At 52.5% G+C, this 20,390-nt stretch overlaps 1 protein-coding gene across 3 annotated transcripts in view; it reads left to right on the forward strand.

Moving 5' to 3' along the window:
- ADCY3 (adenylate cyclase 3) overlaps window positions 1-20,390 on the forward strand; it is a 79,410-nt gene that overhangs the window by 25,425 nt on the left and 33,595 nt on the right. For 2 of the 3 annotated variants that reach the window (XM_059132477.1, XM_059132478.1), the window contains exon 3: window positions 11,976-12,125. In XM_059132477.1, the coding sequence (XP_058988460.1) occupies window positions 11,976-12,125 (150 nt within the window). Of the gene's footprint in view, window positions 1-297; window positions 387-11,975; window positions 12,126-20,390 lie in introns of those variants that run through there. The other variant, XM_059132480.1, reaches the window with a different exon arrangement.

The raw sequence follows: 20,390 nt of genomic DNA on the forward strand, positions 1-20,390 counted from the left end.
CCCCCTTCTCCTTTCATTGCTGGGGGCCGTGACCCTGCGGTTCCCAGTTCCTGCCTTTCACAAAGCAGAGCAAGAGGCCAGAGGGCGAGGCCGTTGGACTCTGTGCCCGTGTGTCGTGGGAGGACCCTTGGGAGGTTTCTCCGCGCAGCTGATCCTTGGAAAGATCGGGTTGGGGGGCGGGTGTGTGCGTAGAAGCAGGTGCACAGAGAGGAGCTGCCCACTGGGCTCCCTGACCGGACGCCGAGGCTCTGGGATGGAGTCCCCGTCCGTGGGGTGTTTACGGGGGGCCACTCCCAGTGTCCGTGAAGAGGAGGCTCTGTCCCCAAGCGTCCCCACGTCTGCTGGCGGTCCGGCTGTTCCACAAAGAGATTTGCGCTAGAAAGATGGTAAGGCAAAACAGGACAGCAGAAGTTGTCCTAAATGTACAGCCCTGCCCTCCCTCACCCTTGCAAGATAACCACGGCTGACATTTTGGTATTTTTGCTCCTGTCCTATCCATCTCGTTCTGTGAGATCAGAGTGCAGCTGCATATTTAACCCCCCCCTCCCCGCCCAGTAATTTATCCTGCACGTGTTTCCTCGTCAAGAAGCGTGGGGGAGACGGATTGCTCAGGCTGTCAAAGAAGGCTCTGTGGAGGAGGCAGGGCTTAGCTAGATTTGTAAGGGAAGGGTGGAAGGAGTGGGGGTTACAGGGGGGCATTTCGGATGGGGCCCTTCTCACATCCGGGTCTCACATCCGGGGCTGGGGGGAGGTGTTTTCCTGCTGTGCTTGAAGCATCAGGGTCGTAGCTATGGAGGCTGCATTTCCCTTCTCTCTCCATCCCTCTGTCTGTCCCTCCCTTTGCCCAGCAGTCACTGAGCACCTCATGCGTGCCCGGGGCTTGCTGAGTGCTGGGGACATGGTGGTGATTGGAACTGACCTCATCTCTGTCCTGCTGGCGCGTATAATATAACGGGCAGACATGTCTCTTTTACTCTTTTACAACATTTAAAGGTAGTAATACAAAGGGGGCTTTCATGGACTAGAATGCCAAGTCCATGTGCCCTAGCAGGGTCGGAGGAGGTTTTCCTCCCAGATGCTTTAGTGGGAAAGTTCAAGAGCTCTCAAAGTGGGGGCCATAGCCAGTGCTGAAGCCAGACGTGTCTGCTGGCCACCACACCAGGGATGTCAGCTTGGCTGGAGCAGATGTGTTACGTCAGGGACGTGGAGGGCGGGAAATTTAGAAAAATCGATTGGGGCCAAAGTAGGACTTTGAGTGCCAGAATGAGGATTTTGAATTTCTACCTTTTAGACGATTGGAAGCTAGCTATGTGTTCTGAGCAGGAGATAGTGTTTGCAAAAAGACAATTTGGGAAGATTATGTGATTCCAGGGGGTGGATGGACAGAACCAGAGAGGGGCCAGGGAGGGCCCCATCCTGAGGGATAGGTGATGACGAAGGAAGACCCAGAGAGAGGAGATGGGATGAGTGACCCATGGGTGCTGCTGAAGGGAACCCCCGTCCAACAGGGAGAATGGGCTAGTGCGGGTTCAGGCATTCAAGGAAGGTTTCCTGGGGTGTGCACAGTGTTGGGTGCTGGGTTCTAGTCATCTGGGGTGCACGGTCCCTGTGAACACCGGGGAACTGGACTAAAGGCAGGATCCTTGAACCGGCATTCATGGTGGAAGACCTCTCCGTGGGCATGGCTTCCAATGTAAGGAAGAGATGCGGGTCGACGGGGAAGGGCAGTGAGGAGGTCCGGTGTCTTGGGGTGAGGAATGAACATTGGAAAGAGAGTCAGCAGACAGGAGAAAAATAGGTGACGGGCGCAGGGGGGTGATGGGAAGCAGCCATGTATGTTTGGAGTTTGGTTTATAGAACCAGGAAAGTGTGTGTGGGGGGGAATCTTGGCTTTGCTTTTGTATTTATTACACCACCTAGAACAGTGACTTGTAGAAGAGACGCACCAGAAGTAGAGAGGGTGCAGTGCAGCTTCTTGTGCTGCAGGCAGGAGGGCCCCGGGAGTCCCGTTCTTCAGCTGGTCCCCTGGGGATGCCAACGCACTTGGCTCCGAAGCCCGGAGCTGGAGAGATAGCAACCGAGGGGGAAAGCCCTGGAGGGTTGAGTTGGAACCAGTGACTGAGAAAACCACCCCGGCTGTCATTGGACGGGCTCCGAGGGGCTGCAGGGAAGAAAAACCCCTGAGGAAGGCCTAAGCGGCACGTTGGGAGAGAAGGGGATGGCGTCCCCAAGGAGGAGGAGCGGTGGCTGGTTTCTGCAGCTGGAGAACCTGCGGGAAGGCTCACTCTCAAGGTCTGAGCCGCTCTGAAATGAGAGGTTGGCAGCTCTGGAATCCTGGGAGCTTGCTCTGTTCCATGGGGCAAGGGCTCCGATGTTTTTGTGTGATTGGCAGTCTCCCTGCACATTTCCGCATGCTCGGTTTATGTGATGGTTCTGTTTCCAGAATTCCAAAAATCTCCTGTCTCTGGATTACGTGCTCCTCCTCCTCTGGGCTGGTACATGTGTTCTCGAGTTCATTTGAAGACATTTCCAGAAATTCAGGGTCTATGCATTAAACGCAGCTGGATTGCTCAGCGGCAATAAGACCAGAGCAGGAGGCACAGAGCTCTGCTGTCACTCTGCTCACTCTCGTGAGCATCCAATTTATTTTTTGCCTTTTTTTTTTTCATTTAATATTGGTCATCAGAAATTGGCTTAAATGTTCTTTACCATATATTAGATCCATATATTAAAACATCTATAAAAGCTCAGTGTTGCGTGTGTGAAAGTCCATAACCAAGTTTGCCAGATCAAATTTTACTCCCTCGTGGGGGCCTTTGCTGACCTACCCTTTCCCCCCTCCAAAGATTTTATTTATTTGTCAGAGAAAACACAAGCAGGGGAAGAGGCAGGCAGAGGGAGAAGCAGGCTCCTGGCTGAGCACAGAGCCTGATGTGGGGCTTGATCCCAGAACCCTGGAATCATGATCTAACCCGTAGGCATGTGCTTAATCAACTGAGCCACCCAGGCATCCCTAGCCTTTTCTCCATCAGGATCAGTCTGTGCTCCCTCTCTTTCTAGTAGCTTCTTTATCCCCACTAGAGTTAAGCTCTTGAGGCCTTTTTTTTTTTTTTTTTTTTTTTTTAACTGTCAAGGACCCAGTATGGAACCCCACTGTTTCCCAAGACACTAGTGGGGTTGAGTTTTTTAAAAAAGGAACTGAAGCCAAACATGATTAAATGTTGTAAAATAGAGCCCTTTAAGTAAAATCGGAATTATTTGGCCTGGAGAAGAAGACCAAGGTGACTAAGTAACGGGGTCACATCAGTAAGAGAAGACACGGAATGCTGGGACCAGATGTCTTCTGTCTGTAGTGAAGCCACTGGAGAAGGGGGAGCTTGTGATGAGTTCCGTGGTTCTTACGTATCTGGGCTAACAGACCCTTCTGAGAATCTGGTCAGAGCAATGGACTTGCTTCCCCAAAAAGGGTGAAACATTTGCCCCTAATTTTAGGGGTTTGCTGATTCCCCGTGTCCTAGTCCCCTTCAAGTGATAATCCCTGGGTCAGTATAAAATATTAGGTGTGGGATGTTCATTCCTGCGTCTCCTCCTGCAGAGAGACAGGCAGGATGGCCTTCTCTGGTCTTCATCGCCCTGCCCCCAGGGACATGGCTGTCTTTCCATCCTGGGTGGGTTTGTCAAGATACCGTGTCCTTACGTTCAGCGGGCATCAGTCACGATTTCCTCTCAGCCCCAAGGCCTGTGACAGACATTAACATCTGCTTGCTCGCATCTTTGTCCTCAGAGTTTATTACCGTGCAGTTAAAAAACCTTAGGAAAGTTTCATGTGAATACTTGGACATCAGAGAGGAAGATGATTTTTTTCTAGCCAAGGTTTCCCGACCTCGCGTCTATTGACACCGGGGGCTAGGTGATTAATTGTTGTGGGGACTGCTGTGTGCTTGGTAGGGTGTTCTGTAGCGTCCCTGGCCTCCGCTCAGCAGATGCCGGGAGCCCTGTGTCTCCTTGTCGCTGTGGTCAGACACGTCCCCAGATGCACTGCTGCCTGGCCCCCGGCAGGCTGGACCGCCCCCAGCTCTAGCCTTTGTCTGCCTCATTTTGGCTCTCTTACCTAAGGGAACACGTCAGTGGAGGGTGAACCCTTCTCTGGCCTGCCTTCTCTTGCCATTCACTGTGCCAGTTGACTGTGCTGGCCCCAGAGGCTGCTGCGGAAGCGAGAGACACCCCTGCCCTTGGGGACTTTGCTGTGTCCCTGGCAGGGAGAAGCAGCAGAAGGTACAGTGGGGGCGTCCGGTGGAAAAGAGGCATGTGTTCTCCAGCCAGGACGCTCTTTCTTCTTGACTTTTCCCATGGCGGAGTCTTTTTTGTCATTCATATCTCAGCTTCGAGGTTCTTGCTTCAGGACCGCCTGCGCTAACGACCCGTCCGACCCCGAGTGGCTCGCAGCCCCACGTTCCTCACTCACACGAGCGCAGCGTGGACAGCGCGTGGCCCGTCGGGGCTGCGTTCAGCTGGGCTGGGCTCCAGGCGTAGCTTGGGTTTTGCGGGGCTCCCACGGGTCCCTCGTTCTGCTGGATCCCCGCGCGTCTCCATGCTTATTGTTCTCAAGGCAACAGTGGAAACACGAGAGCACATGAGGGCTTGTCTCAGCATTCCCTCGCGTCATCCGCACTGAGGTCCGTTTGGGCCAGAACGGATCCTGGGGTCAGAATCCATAGGAGGGAGGAGTCTCGGTGAGGGTGCGGCTGTACAGTGCTCGTCCGGGGAGACAAGAATGGGGCCCACCGGCTCCCTTGCCTTCTGATCCGAAGCAGCTGCCTGTCACCTCATCATCTCTATTCTCTGCTGAGCTCTGACCCTCTTGTTGTTGATTATGTTTCTTTTCTAGTTCTGTCACCAGAACATCCACTCCTGATAGCTGGAACTGCCTCTGCTGTGTTCAGTGCGACATGCCAAACATCTCCCTGGCACAGGGTGGACATTCACAAAACCTTCGAATGAGTGAATGAATGAATGAATAGTTCTGTTTGGGGAGTGGGGGTTGGAGCTGGGTCTTGGGACTGTAACAATAACAGGTATGTGCTGGGAGTTTGAGCCAGGTTATGCTGGAGGGTCATCCCGTGTGTCCCTCCACAGGCGGAGCAGAGGCAGGATGTTCTGGTTAGAGCTGTAGAGCCTATCTTACTGGAGGATTGGAGAGAGGATCAGTGTGGCTGGGGTGAGGGGAGCGCAGTGGGCAGCAGCCAGGTAGAATAAATAAGTGATACTAGAACCCAGTTGTTAGGAATGCCATGTTCCACACTTGCAGGGGAGCCATCAGGTCAGAGTCTGCAGAGTGGTGCCCCTGGTGTTATGCAGTGCACAACCTGAGAGACTGTTCTGGCAACCCAGTGGATCATGGAGGACTTCTTGTAACATGTCAGGTTGGCTGGATGCTTATTCTAGAAGTCGTTTTTATTTTGGAAGACAGTAGACATTGAATATTTTTTAGCAGAGGCATACCCAAGCTATAAAACTAGCTGGAAGCTTCTAGAGGTTTTCTTGTTTTGAGGCCCCTGGTGGAAACTTGACAGATGCCCAGCTTGGAAAGATAGCTCAGTGGTACCCCAAGGCTCAAACCTTGAATGATACAGAGTAGGGTTGTATTTACTGGAGACCCCAGACATCTCTTGGCACAGTGATGCTAGAGTTAGCTTTAGAGTAGCATGAGAGTGGCCCCTGTTGTCCTTTCTGGGTTCTGTGCTCCCCATGGGCCGCAGGTGCCTCAGACTCCACCCAGCCTCTGCTGAGCCTCATCACAACTCAGCTGAGTGACGCAGGGCAGGTCCTGGACTCCTGCTCAGGTCCTGTGCTGGCTTGTCAGGGCGAGGCCAGCAGCGGACCAGTTCCCAGGCAGTACAGGTCTGGTCAGGCTGTCTTCTAATGTTCAGTCTCCTGGGTTGGGGGCAGGTTTTTATTAATGTCTTGAAACTTGAACTCTGTGCTTGGAGTGGGGAGAGAAGAGGAAAGAGATCTGGCTCTCGCGTCAGCACCATCAGGAGACCATAACCTTGTTGCTTCATGCCTCTGAATCCAAGTGTTTTCCATAAAATGAGAATAGGAACTTCACTCGTTGTGACATATGAGGATCGTGAACCTGGAGGCTCTGAGCAAACTGTTACAGTATCGTCAGGAGGGACTGATTTCCCAGAGTCACTCAGCACCTGCTCTGTGCTCAGCCCTGGACCAGGTGGTCTTGCACATGACCTCTGTTTTGATCTTGTGGAGGAGCCTTCAGGGCCACCGAGGGGACTAAGCCACCTCTCAGTCTCGGGAGGGGAAGGGACTTGCTCCAAGCCACACAGCCTGACCTCTCTCTGCCACGCATTCATCCAGTGGGCGCCGGCCTTCCCGTGTGGACTCACAGTCCCAGGGCTGGGGAATTGGCAGGGAAACAGAAACAGAGCCCTGTCCCCTGGGCGCTGGCTTTCTAGTGAAGTAAACAGAGTAAACGGACAAATAAGAAGATCAGGGAGTGGGAAGTGCAGGTACTTCTCTGCGGGGTCTAAAACAGGAAAATGTTAGAGTCGGGGGTCGTCAGGGTAGGTCTCTGCGAAGAGGGGACATAGCAGGGACCTGACTGATGAGGACCACCTATGGTCTGCAGTGAGCTCCAGAGAGGGGTGTCTCTCGGGCACTGTATGGGACCACCGCAGGCTCTGGCCTGGCTTCCTTAGGTTGGGGAGCCTGGTTACCTACAGAGGGGCCTGCTCCCTTGCTCCTTCCTGCCCTACAGCTCCTTGGAGATTTTTTTTTTTTTTCCAAAACATCTAAGTTAGTTTTAATGAACAGAGGCTCCAATGTGGTCTTCCCCCGACACAGAGCATCACAAGGTCTCTGAGGGCAGCTGGCAAGGATGTTGATTCCCCAGAGTGGCTTTCTCTCTCTGGGTTTCTTCTCCCCAGTTCTAGAGTGTTCTGGAATCTCCAGGCTGGAATGAGCCTATGGGGAGGGGCCAGCCTAGGCAAGGGAGGCACCAGCCCTCCTTGGATAGGATGACTTCCTGCTTGGCCCAGCCCCGTGTCCCCGGGGACTGTTAGAAATGTGCAGGATTTTGTGATTCATCAGATTCCAAGGGGAAGGATTTTGTGAAGGAATTTTCTCACGGCTGCGTCTCAGAGCTGGGGTATTACAGACACTCCATCCGGCTGTCATCGGTTAGATGAAGCTGTCTTCTGAATGTTTGCCCACTTGGGAGAGTCATTCATTCTCCTCATTGTTTTAAAAATCTTACATTTAAAAAAACAAACAGTTCTTTTGCACTGAGACTGAGGCCTAGTCTCTTTCACTGGAGAAAGGAGACCACTGGGATAAGAAGAGGTGACCTTGATGGCACCCTAGAACGGGACTTCTCAGGCTTGCTTTGCGGGGGAATCACACCGAGTCTGAAGCCTGGTGTGAAACAGGCTCAAGGTGGCACCACGGCCCCCTGCCTGAACCCCATCTCCCCTGGAGCCAGAGGCCATGCATCAAGGCTCCCATGGGCCTGCCCGGGCTGGGAACCTCTTCCCCTTCTGTTCCCAGGGTCATGTGTCCTGTGTGCGAACCCTGCCCCTGGAGCACCCCAGGGCAGTCCGTGTTGACAGTGATGGAGAGGAGAAGCCTCCCGGCCATGCTGCCATGCTCAGGGGGTTGCCAAGTGCAGTGTCCAAGCCGGTCTTTGTTTCCAAGACTGGCGACTTCCTGAAGCTGTGCAACACCTCCCTGACCCAGTGTGACCCTCCCCACCTGCCTGGCCTCTGTCGGCACTCTTTGCAGGCTCAGCCTTCGCCTCTGGATATTTCCTGCAGGGGACGGTCTCCCCTGCTGTCCTGGCCTACACGGTCCCCAGGGAAGTGACCGAGCCTTGTTCCTCTATTCTGATCTGGGGTGGGGTAGGGTGGGAAAGGTGTGGGGTGCACGGAGGGGATATTGACTCGAGGGCTGGCTCCCGGGGAGAGCCTGAGGCTGGGAGGTCAGGTCTGTGATGGTTTCTAGTCAGCTGACCAGAGGCTGAAGGGGTCAGGGCGGGGGGCGAGTTGTGACGTGGTTGCACTACCTCTCAGGTGGGCCCGGGGAGCACAGGGGTGGCAGGGGATGCTGCCGGGGGCCATGGGGGCTGAGCAGGGCTCTTGAGGAGAAGGAGGGGCCTGGTGGGTAGGCCAGGTGTAGCTGGGGGTGGGCGAAGGCAGCCCTGGAGGGCGGAGATGAGTCCTGAAAAGGAGACCTTCCCCCCTTACCCTGGCATGAGGTGGGGGGGCGCGCTCCAGGACTTACTGTAAGACAGCAGGGCTCAGGGCTCAGTTTGGAGATGCCTGTTTGTCCCAGTCACATGAGAGACATGGTTCAGATGCTTGCTGGGGTTCAAGTTTTCCCTGGGTCCTGTAGTGGGAGCAGGACTCATCAGTGTGTTTTGGAGAGAGGACAGCCTCCCTGCTTACCCTATCTTGTCCTCCCTGGACCGGGGCCACCTCCCGCCAGCGGCGGCCCTGGGGGCAGGGACAGTGTCTCAGTCCCCGTGGACTCCTCGATGCCCGCACCGTGCTGGGCTGAGAACAGGAGGAGGTTTTCTGGCCCTGGGCACACAGCAGGCCGCACAGCAGGATCACCCAGCAGCGTTGGCAGACCTCTGCCCACCACGTCCAACCCCTGAGCGCCCCCCACACCCCGAGGGTGGAGCCGGCCGGGCAGCCATTACCCAGGTGACTGTGTTGCTGTGTGTTTTGCATGTTGAGAGCCTCCCCCTTGAGCAGAGCAGCAACTCCTCACTTCTGAAACTTCCTCCTCCCTAGTGGACCTTGGCTTCCCGGCTGGAGGTCTCCTTGGCTTAGCAGCATCGCCCGATCTGATTAGGCCTGGACCTGGAGGCAGAGAGTCACCTGTAGGGCCCTGGCTATCCTCCCACGGCTGCGTGGAACAGAGGGGTTGGGTTGGAACAGAGCAACAGCCACCCTGAGGACCCTTTCTTTTGTCGAGGCAAGTTTGGAGAACTGAGGGAGCTCTGAGAATCCCATAGCCTGGGGCTCCTGGGAGAATTCTCTAGGAAGGAATAAGCTCCCCAGGAGGCCGGGAAAGAATTCCCTGGCGTGGGAGGGACCTGCAGGACCCACACGAGTCTCCAGTGTGTGACCCAGTCATGGCCATTTGCCTCCACGTCCTTGCACATGTGAGCTGAGAGCGCAGGTCAAGAAGGGGTGGGCCGCGCCCTCTGTAATTCGGGGTGCTCCGGGGACAAGATGCCGTGTGAACGCCCCGGCCTGGCCTTCCCTCCTCCGACTCCAGCCTTGCTGAGTGGGTTCTCTCCAGGCCCAACCTTCACCCTCCCAAGTGCAGCCTGATGAGGGCCAGATGGGGTCAGGACGGCAGGGATGTGCGAGAGGAGTTAGCCCGCCCCTCAGCTCATAGATGGCAAAGCAGGGGCTCAGAGAAGGTACCTGAACTAGTGGGTCGCCCATCCAGCGAGGGGCAGCGCCCCTGGCCAGTCTGCCTTCTACACTTGTTGTCTGCACCTACGAGTGGAAGGCAGAAGGGGCGCCTGTTTTAAAATAGGGTTCGAGGAAGGGAGTGTGGCTCCATGTAAATGGTCGCCAAGGGCGAGCCGAGCCTGAATCTTGTTTTGCTCCTTGGATAACCATCTTTGGTGGGGGTTGGTCTGAGGCTTTCCCACTGTAGTTGCTGACTGTCGCAAAGCGGGTGTGATTTTCTCAGGGGGCAGCCCAATGGGTCATGACAACAGTAATCCTGGAACAGCCTCAGCGAAGTACGCTTCACAGAGTCTGTTCCATCCACCGTGCCAGGTGGTCAGGCTGAGCTTGTTGCGGGGCAAAGAGACCCCTGAGCATGAAGCTCTGTCCGTGGCCTGGTATGGCAGCCTAGGCTAGTTGTGGCTGGGACCCAAGATGAGCCTATGGCCCCAGGGAAGCTTGCCTGGGGCCTCTGGTTCGGAGTCATGGACACTGGTAGCTATGGGGCCCAGACATGTGACTCCTGATGTGCAGCTACTCCCCTGACCTCTAGGACTCAGAGCCCCATAAAGCCGGAGACCCTTGGTCTTGGTGACTGCTGTATCTGGACCCCACGTGGGCTCTGGCAAAGTGCAACTGCTCAGTGAGGATGTGTGAGGTACAGCCTGACCTTGTTGACTGGCTTCCTGTACCATGAACTTGGGGCTGGACAGATGTCCAAAGTTATACTGCCTTGGAAATACAGGTAGCCTCTGGGCTGGTAGGAGGTCCTGGACCTCAGGCCAAGACTGGCTTTCAGACTCAGCATGGTCTGTGTGATTTGCATGGACTCAACATAAATTGGTGGCTCTTTGGACTCTCGGGTATTTAGTAAGTAGCCTGAGGCCATACAGATACTGAGAGCTCAGGTGAGAATGGTCTGTCATGCCCAAGCAGAAGAGCAGGAGACGTCCCATGGGACTTTGAAATCGCCCACCCACCACATGAATGGTGTGGGCATTCGGGGCTGCCCAGACCCCAAAACACAGTATGGTGGTATTTGCTGGAACCAGCCACTGAAGGAGCGCGTGACATCTGCGTTTGATGACCAGTAGCAACACACATGTCACCTACTAACAAGTTCACTACTCAGCAGGCCTTTGCTGATTGCCCAGGCCTGCAGGAACGTTCTGCTGGGGACTGATCAGCCCTGGTGAAATAGAAGTAGGAATATGGCGCAACCAAGAGTCCCCAGGACATTCACGTCAGAGTTAATCTCTCTTATTGTCTATTAAACCATCTTGTTCAAGAATCTAAAATTGATGTTCCTGCATTTTTCACCTATTCAGAAAATTTGGAAAACATGATACTTCACTAGGAGAACTTTTCTCTCTGAGGGGTCAGAAATGAAGAACCTTTGTCACCCTAACCACATCTCAGCTACAAACTTCTGCCTGAAGAGCCACACCCTTCAGAGAAGGGGTCAGGCCTCCCCGGCGGGGATCAGGGAACCCAGGTGGGGAGGATGTGAGCCGCCCCCCGCCCCCGGGGGACGTGAGAGGGGCCTGACCTGGAAATGGGCCTCATGGGAGCTGGAGAAGCTGTAGAGCGAGAACCTGGGCCAGCCCTAGATGGGACCTAGTCAGGGTCAAAGGCGGTGGCCATTTGCACAAGCACTAGGAAATCGGATGTGGTTTTATGTTCCGGTCCAGAGCCAAGGTTGCCTCTGGCAGGAGGCAGTCAGGTCTGCGATCCCAGTAGCTGTGGAAGGCTGGGGACCACAGGCACCAGGGGGAGCCTGCAGGGGGCCAAGGAGGGAGGAATAGACTCTCAATGCCCCAAGGAGGTCTTTGTGCCACTGAGCTTGCAGAACAGGAGTCTGGCCCCACAGTTGCCCTTTCCCCTTCCCGTAGCTTCCTCATGGCACCTGGGTACTGGGACTGCCAGGTGGGCTGGCTGAGGGGGTGCATGTGAAGCCCAGCCCCCTCCACGCCTGCAGCCCACGCGTAAGGTCGCGTGATGCCTGCGGGTCGGCCCGGGGCGGCTGCCTGTCCCTTGTGACCTTCCATACAACCTGTAGCTTTTAGAGTCATACGCTCCTGGCTGGTGGATCTGGGGGCTGGACCCTCTCCAGCCCTGCTAATCAGCACAGCAGCTAAGGGCACCTACTATGTCCTCAGCAAGTGCTGGTTGAATGAATGAGTACGTGAATGAATGAATGAAGAATGAACTGGGTAGCAGAGGGACCTCACAGGTGGACAGGATTGGCCAGTTTAGCTGTGGTGTGAAGCAGGGGGAGAGAACAGCCCCTTGACCAGGCTTCCAGGCCTGGGCCTCCCCCACCAGTGGCAAGTGGGGCAGGGTGTGTTCCGGGGACCCAGGTAGGCTCGCTGGGGTCCCCCATGGGCACCGTGCAGCTTGGGAGTTGATTTATGTTACCCCTGCGCCACCTCCCTCCGTCCCTCCTCCTGAGCTGGAGCTTCATCGCTGTCCTTTTCTCTCCTCGGGGCACAGATCCTGGCCAACGTCTTCCTCTACCTGTGCGCCATCGTCGTGGGCATCATGTCCTACTACATGGCGGACCGCAAGCACCGCAAGGCCTTCCTGGAGGCCCGCCAGTCGCTGGAGGTGAAGATGAACCTGGAGGAGCAGAGCCAGCAGCAGGTGAGTCTCCTTCGGGGTGCCGCCCGCCTGGAGCCGGGGGGTGGGGGAGGTGGGGGGGAACCAGGGCGGGACCCAGCGGGGGAGGGGGGGTCAGAGTTCACTGCCAGGGTCAGGGGTTGGCAGCCTCCCGGGCCTGTCGCCCCCAGAGAGCATCTCCTGACGTCAGGGAGTTTCTCTCGCTGGAACCTCCCTCCTCTCTCCTCCTCCGTGCTTGACCTAAACCTCCCCTCTGTCTGTGTGTTTTCCCCTGTAATTTAAAACTTTGTAAAGAACTGCATTGACCCAAGCAGTCACCGGTGACTTCCTGTGTTCCTCTTTCAGGCTAAAAAGTTCTGTGTGTTTCTTTTGAATACTTCCCCCCCCCCCCCCCCCCGGGGCATCACCTCCTCAGCTGCCCTTTCTGGTTCTCTGGCCCCCTGGCGGCGCGCACCTGCCGCGGGCTGGCCTGCGCTGGGGTCTCTGCCGCTGTGGTGGGCCCAGCTGTAGCGGGGGGCCTTGCCTGTGAGGCCCCCCAGCCTGCTCCCCTCCACCCAGGGTGCTCAGTTTCCTTTGGGCTCAGGGCAGGTTCCCATTTCCTTCTCCTTCTAAGTCACTGATGAAGAAGTAAAACCAGCCCAAGCCCGGGGGACCCCGCCCCGCTGTTTACATTGTCCCACGGAGAGAAGTGCCTGCGTCTCTGCTCTCTGTTTACCGGCTTTACTCCAGCCTGACCCACCCGGTTCTCCTGTGAGTCAGTCGTTTATATAGTTTCTGCTCTGGATTCATCTCAAGTGCCTTTCGACGGTCTGCAGAAGTTCCATCTGCCACCTTCCTGTTACCCATAGGCTTGCTTCCCCCTAACAGACTCAATAGGTTGAAGCTACAGGATTCTCTGGGCTGGGAACCATGTCATTTTGGGCTCAGGTGGTGCTCTTGGCTCTGGATTCGCTGAAATTGTTGTTTTCACAGACCCTGCCACTCAGGTGGACAGAGCCATAGTTTTGGGGGGCCGTTCTGGAAGGCTGTCCCGTGGGCGAGCCTCACCTTCTCTCAGTGGTGCTCTTCAAAGCCACATACTGAGTCGTTGGCTGAGTCCCGAGGATGTGTTTTGTCTGTTTACCAGGGATTGCTAGAAGCTTCTGAGCTGGGCCTAGGGGCCAGCTTCTTCAGAAGACAGGTTTTAGAAGAGAAGTCTCCCCAGCCTCCATTGCCACAGGGGCCAAGTTCAACCCGAGAGCTCACTGTGTGTGTCTCCTTCTCCTATCCCTGTATCCCGTGGTTCCCCAGGAGCTGCTCCTGCTTGCCTGGACCTAGAGAATCCTGCTGTACCGGCTTTATGGAGTCTCTTGAAAGGTGTTTTTCAGTTTTGGCTTTTATGCTGTCTCTTGTGTCTTCGCATCTCCTCTCTCCTCGTGTGGAGTCATCCCACTGGGTTCTCAATGTTAAAAACCACTTGTGTCCCCGCTCAGCTAGGTCAGGAGTTTTTGTCCCTCGTACTTGTGCAGTCTCCAGCCTCCCTGTTCATCTCGTCTGCCTCACAGCGTGTAACTGGCATAACCCAGGACATCTTCGGTCACCGGGGGTGGGGGGGGCACTGCTCCTGGGGTGCTGGGGAAGGTCCTGTGTCTCCCCTGGACCTGTTATCCTCTGCAGAGATAATTTAGACAAGCTGCCCACCTCCCGCAGCCTCGCTTTCCTCGTCTGCAAAGCAGGAGTGTTGTTACTTGTCTTGTGGGGTTCCCTGCAGGTAGGAACCCGGCGGGAGTGCTTCGTAGCCTGTAGAGCTTGGACATGCTGCTGATCAGGCTGCAGTGCACGGGCCACGCAGTGCTTGGGCATTTTCTGATTCCCCTCGAGGCAGGGTCAGCGTCAGGAGCCTGGGGACCACGCGCTCTAGGACTCCTGCATGCCACATGGCAGCCAGGGGGCGCTGCAGCCTGTCCGGGCCACACTGCTGTTCCACGTTGTTGCCTGCCCAGGGCCGCAACCGCAGAGCAGACTCTGGTTGCAAGAGTGGGAGGTCCAGGGAGGCAGAAGGGAGGTGGGGGGGGGCGGGGGAGGAGACACACAAACAGGCCAAGCTGGGACAACACAGGTGCCTGTAAATGCCCATCACGTGGAATGAATTTGGCTCGCCCCGCTCTAGCCCATGTGACCTTGGGACAGCATCTTCCCCTTTTTGGGCCTCAGTTTCCCTATGTGTAAAGCGTACATGAGAACAAAACCTTTGGCGAAGATGGGATAACATGCGTGAGTCCCTCTGGAAATGAGGAAAGCACTGTCCCCTTCAGGAGGGGCAGAATTCTGCAGCCCCCCAGCACCACTGTGCCTTGCACTTGGCTCATGTTTCCCTTGGGACCCTTGTGGCTGTGCATGGAAGAGAGCTGCTGGCATTTTTGCTTTCTTCCCATGTCCTTGGCAGGTTTGGGCATCGTGGTTGTGCTGGACTTAGGAACTAATCTGAAAAATGTTCCTTTTTTTTTTTAACCTGGGGGAGCTTGAAGAATGTACGGGTTCTTTACAGGATTAAAAGGACTCACGAGTGAGGTCCCGTGGCTCAGGAGTTTCCTTTATGAGACTCCGTTTCCTTCACAAGTACAAAGTTTTTGGTTTTTTTGGTTTTTTGTGTAAGTTATAGAATGCTTTTGTTTTTTCAGGAACTCATCCATTTCATATATATATGTTGCATTTTTGACATGTTTATTCTCTATCTTTGTGGGATTTGTAGTGATGTTCCTTTTTTAATTACTGGTGTTGGTAGTTTGTACCTTCTGGTTTTGTTTTTTTTTTATTTCTCCTTAATCTGTCTTAGTTGGGGTTTATTAATGTTTGGGCCTTTTCAGTGAACCACCTTTTTGTTGCTTTTTTTGTACACTTCTATAATTAGTTGTTTTTGACTTTGATTTTCTTCTGCTTTCTTCAGGGTTAACATCATGTTCTTTTTTACCTTCTCAAGATGAAATTTAGCAAGTAATTTTAGTGTTTTTATTTTCTAAAACATGCACTAGATGTTATAGATTTCCCTCACTACTTGTTTTTGCTTTCTTCTACAAATTTTGATATGTTTTAATTTCCATCAAGGTATCTTTGATCCACAGGCTATTTGAGAGGACATTAATTAATTTGCAAAGATCCAGGGAATTTTTAAGGTCATCTTTTCATTACTGATTTTTAGTTTACTTCTGGTGCAGTCAGAGAACATATTCTGTATGATTTCAGTCCTTTGGAATCTGTCGGAACTTTATTTTTGATATTGCATTTTTTGCTTGACTTTGATGTACTTAAGGATGACATGTATTTTGCAAAATGCATCAAAATATCTTTCAGCAATGACATAATGTCGGTACGTGTCAATCGTGCATTTTCATCTACACCAAACTAGTACTTTTACCTTTTTGGTCACAGTGCAAGGACCTCACAACGCTCAATTCCCCCTCCCCTAGACTTTCTGGCAATTGTGATATATTTTAACTCCACATATATCTGAAGCCCCGTCAGATGGTATGACTGCATCTTCCTGCAGCAAATAGCCAGTGTGCACACTTGCCCCCATTCTGCCTTCTCAGATGCTCTCTTGTTTCTTCATTTTTGTGCTTCCATCTTGAAGAATTCCCTTTAGTGTCACTTTTCTTGAAGGTCTGTCGGTGGTAAATTCTCTCCATTTCTAATTGCCTAGAAATGTGTCCATTTTGCTTTCAGTTTTGAAGTTCAATTCTCAGAAGGAGAATTCTAGGTTGACTCTGCTTTACTCTGAGCCCTTTGAAGGTGTCTTTCCGATATCCTGTGGCTTCCACTATTTTCGTTGAAATGCCAGCTGTCCGACACACGCTGCTCCTCTTGAAGTAATGCAGTAGTTTTTCCTCTGGTTGCTTTTACAATTTTCTTTGGTGTCCACAGTTTCCTAAGGATGAGCTTAGCACTTTTCTTTACAGCTACTCTGCCTGGTATTTGAAGAGCTCCTTGAGTTGATGGCTTGAGGTTTTTCGTCAGTTTTGAAATTTTCAGCCAGTATCTTTTTGCTTCATTCTGTCCTTTCCTTCCAGAACTCTAGATGTCCTTATTAGATATTTTTACCATGTTCCATGAATCTCTCTCTCTCTCTCTCTTTTTATTCCCCTGAATCATCTTCTTCTTCTTCTTTTTTTTTTTTTTTTCTGGGCTCCAGACTGAATATTTTTACTGACCTAACTTCTGGGTTACTAATTCTTTTATCTGCTTTATTAAATCAATGCTTGAGCTCCTCTGTTGAATTCTTAATTTCACTATTTTTTCATTTCTAGAACTTCCACTTGATTTAAAACAGAACAGATTCCTGTTCTCCAGTTAAGTTCTGTGCATTGTCATCTATTCTTTGGAACATATGGAACATTTTAAAGGCTCTGACAACTGTGATGTCTGACAGACCAATGGGTCTGCTTTTCCCTCATGATTTTTGGTTTTTTCCTATTGACTTTTGCCTTTTGTGGCATTCTGGACTTTTTTTTTTTTTTAATGCTGGATAAATTAAATGCTGAATGTCGTGTACAGAGAGTAGTCATGGCTCTGGTGAATATGTTTCTCCTGAGAGGATTTACTTCTCTTGCAGCTCATCTTGATCCAGCGTGGGGACGAGAAGATTTAGGGCTGGGTTTTGGTCTGAGAGTGGGTTTCTCTTTGTGCCTCCTCTTGGGAAAAAGTCCTTCAGGGGTTTTAAGTCAAAGGCTTCTTCCACTCTTGAGGGGCCCTGAACTCCCAGCACTGAGAGGACTGCCCAGACTTCCCTTTGACTTCAGCCTTTCCGCTGTCACTTTCTGCTTGGGTTCTCTGTCTCGCTCGCCTCCTGTAGCTTGGGGGTCAGCAGATGCTTCGAGAAGGTATATGTAGAGAAAGGGTCTCTCCTCTCCAGGACCTCGCCCCTCTGTTCCGCCTTGGAAGCCTAGCTCAGCAAACCTTGTCTCTCCAGCCCCTCGACAGCATATAGCCCTCGCTCTCTGGCCGGCCTCCGAACCCTGGTCTCAAGGGCAAAAAGGGGCAGAGTGTCGGCCTCACTGAAATGTGTTTCCCTGCCCTCAGAACCTTGTCCTTCTCATCCTAGCTCCCTATGTGGTTTCCCATGGTCTTCAGATAGCTGTCTTATCCAGCGTTTCTGGTTGGTCTTGGCTGAAGCATTGATCTGGTGTAAGCACCTCTATAATAGCAAGAAGCAAAGGTTGGACATCCTCCTCAATGCCTTGAAGTTAAATTTTAAGTAGCTCAGAGTGTATGTACATGGTATAAAATTATGAAGGTGTGAAAAAGATTATTCCATGGAAAGTAAGGTTTCCTGCATGGCCATCCACTTCACCATCCCTCAGATCGCCACCGTCACATCTTGTAGACCCTTTAAGGATTCCAGTTACTTCCAAATCTGGGGCACAGACTTTGCACACACAAGCAAGTAGTACACCCTTCTCCTGCCCCAGGTCTTTCACCTGCTCTTCTAGAGGGTTCTCCGGTGACATTGCATTGCCTTATCCTTGTAAATGACTGTATCGTATTCCGTGATCAAGAAGTAACGTTTACTTAACTGGGCTTCCAAGTGTACTGTTCTCAGTGGCATTGAGTTCACGGTGTTGTATGCAACCTTCACTGCTATCCATTTCCAGAACTTTTTTATCATCTCAGACCGAAACTCTGTGGCCATGAAACACTAGCTGCTCCCCCTTCCTTTCCCCTAGCTGCCACCATCCTACTTTCTGTCTTGATGAGTTTCCCTTTTCTCGGTACCGCACGTCGGTAGTATCACGTCCGTCTGCGACCAGCTTCTCGTTCTTGGCACAATGTCATCAGAATTGATCTGTGGTGCCACACGTGGCGGGACGTCCTTCCTTTTCAAGGCCCAGTAATGTTCTGTTGCCCGTACACACCACATCTGTGTATCCCCTCGTTTGTGGATGCCCAGTTGGGTTGTTTCCCCTCCTAGCTGTGGGGAATCATGCTGCTGTGAACACAGGTGGATGCCGACCTGTTTGACTCTCTGCTCTCGATTCTTCGGGGTGTAAACCCAGAGGTAGAATTAACGGCTCATGTGGTAGTTCTCGGTAGTAGTTCTCATTTTTTAGGAAACCAGGCACATTCATGGTTAGTGTTGAGAAATAATACTGAATTGTCTCATATAGAGGTTCAAAGAATTTACACTCCTCCCAGCAGTGAACGAGAATGCACTTGGGCGGTTAAATCTTCCTGGTTTATTGAGAAAATGCTGCTTTGATATGGGATTGCAGCAGCTCCTCCAGAAATGCCTGTTTGAAAACCCCAGTGGCAGGGCAGGGGCCCCGAGGAGGTCGTGGTGTCCTGTAAGCTCTTTCCTGCTGAGGACTCCTTTGGCTCAAGTCATGGGCCAGGTAGACTGAGGCTGGGAAGAGCTTTCCTTGTCTGTATATTTTACCATACATTGTAGACTATTTGGTAAATGCAAACAAGTATTAAAAAAAAAAAAACACTGATAGAGAATTATCCCTACGAGTCTTTTTTTCTTCCTCTGTGTTTTGAGAGTGTCCTCAGCATGTTTTCCTGATTATAGAAGTAACATGTTATTCTCGTAGATAGCTGGTAAGAATAGCGGCTAAGAACCAGCTGTCCGAGTGTGGACGCCTGTGTCACGTGGTACTGTGGATGCCAAATGGAGAGTCTGTTTTGCACAGTGCACTGGGCTGTCTCCTATCGGATGGTTGTTGTTGGATAAAAATCTGAAGATAGAAGCGTAGAAAAGACCACCCAAACTTCCCATCCTTTGGGTGTTTGGGAAATATTTAAAAATAACTTTAGGCGTGGCTGGGTGGCTCAGTCTTGGATGTCTGCCTTCGGCTCAGGTCACGATCGCAGGGTCCTGGGATGGAGCCCTGCATCAGGCTCTCTGCTCAGCGGGAAGCCTGCTTCTCCCTCTCCCACTCCCCCTGCTTGTGTTCCCTCTTTTGTTGCCTCTGTGTCTGTCAAATAAATAAATAAAATCTTTAAAAAAAAAAACACCTTAAAAACTACAATGTGATAAGTTGTTCTCTGCTAGAAAAGGTCTTAGAGCTTTCCAAATTTGCTTTTTTTTTTTCTTTTTTCCTTTTTATGGAGGTGAAATTCTTGTGCCATCGAGTTAACCATACGAAAGGGTGTCATTGAGAACCTTCCCAAGGCTGTGCAAGCACCATATCTAGTTCTAAAACATGTTCATCACTCTGAAAGAAAATCCCATACCCAAGCCTGATCTTCAAAACTGCACAGAAGGCACTGCCTGAGCGTCAGGCCAGCCCCGAGCAGCTGGTTGCTTTCCTTGCCCCTAAGGACTGAGGCCTGAGGTCCTCGCACGCACCTGCCATTCTGTGTGCGCCTCTCCCTGGGACCGACCCCAGGGTCTGAAGCCTGCACCACAGGCGGGCCCCGCTGATGAACTTGGCCCTGGGATTTGTGTCCATTACTTCCTCCAGCATTTTCTGGGGAGAAGTGAGACCCGGCTTTCCCACCTTTTTCTCACCTTGTGATGTTGGCACTCTGCCTGTTTGGTCTTCACTTTTCTGCAAAAGTGAGATTAAAGATAATGCCGCGTCATGGGGTTGTCTGGAAATCGCTGAAGTAAGAACGCGGAGATGGGTCTAGAGACGGCGAAGCTCTTTCGTGCTATTGGCTGCTGTCGCGCTGGCTCCTGCCTTGGGGACATTGGCTGGGGAAGGGGCCCCAGGTAGATGGGACCCGGCTGCCTCCCTCCCTGGGTGGCAGGGCCGACCTGACATCTGGGAAGGTCGGCTGAGTGCCGGTGAGGAGGAAAAGTCAGCAATCTCATATCGCTGTCCTCCCACGAGGACCTCTGGTGAGAATAAAAATGAGATTGTAGGGGCGCTTGGGTGGCTCAGTGGTTTAGGTCAGCTCAGGTCATGATCCTAGGGTCCTGGGATTGAGCTCCGCATCGCATCCCCCTCTCTCTGCCTGCCTCTCTGCCTGCTTGTGATCTCTGTCTGTCAAATAAATAAAATCTTTAAAAAAAAAAAAATGGGATCATAGATGTGAAAATGCTAGAAAGGACTGCAGAAAGTCGGGGAAGCTGGTTTCATTGCAGCTTCCGTGCGAGGAGCTGTCTGAGGTCTGGGCCTCTGTGGTCCCTCCCAGTGTTTAGATGCCTTGGTGAAAAATTCCTAATTAAAAATACGCTCAGTAGATCCTTTGCAGAGGAGGCCTCATTTCAGAATTGAGTATATCATGGTTCATGTCTCACTTTGGATTTTGCCGGTGTGTATTTATCTTGTTTTCTAAGCCTTGCCGGGGGGGGGGGGGGGGGGGGGG

This window comes from Mustela lutreola, chromosome 9 (assembly GCF_030435805.1).
Source record: "Mustela lutreola isolate mMusLut2 chromosome 9, mMusLut2.pri, whole genome shotgun sequence".
In the NCBI taxonomy this organism is placed as follows: Eukaryota; Metazoa; Chordata; class Mammalia; order Carnivora; family Mustelidae; genus Mustela; species Mustela lutreola.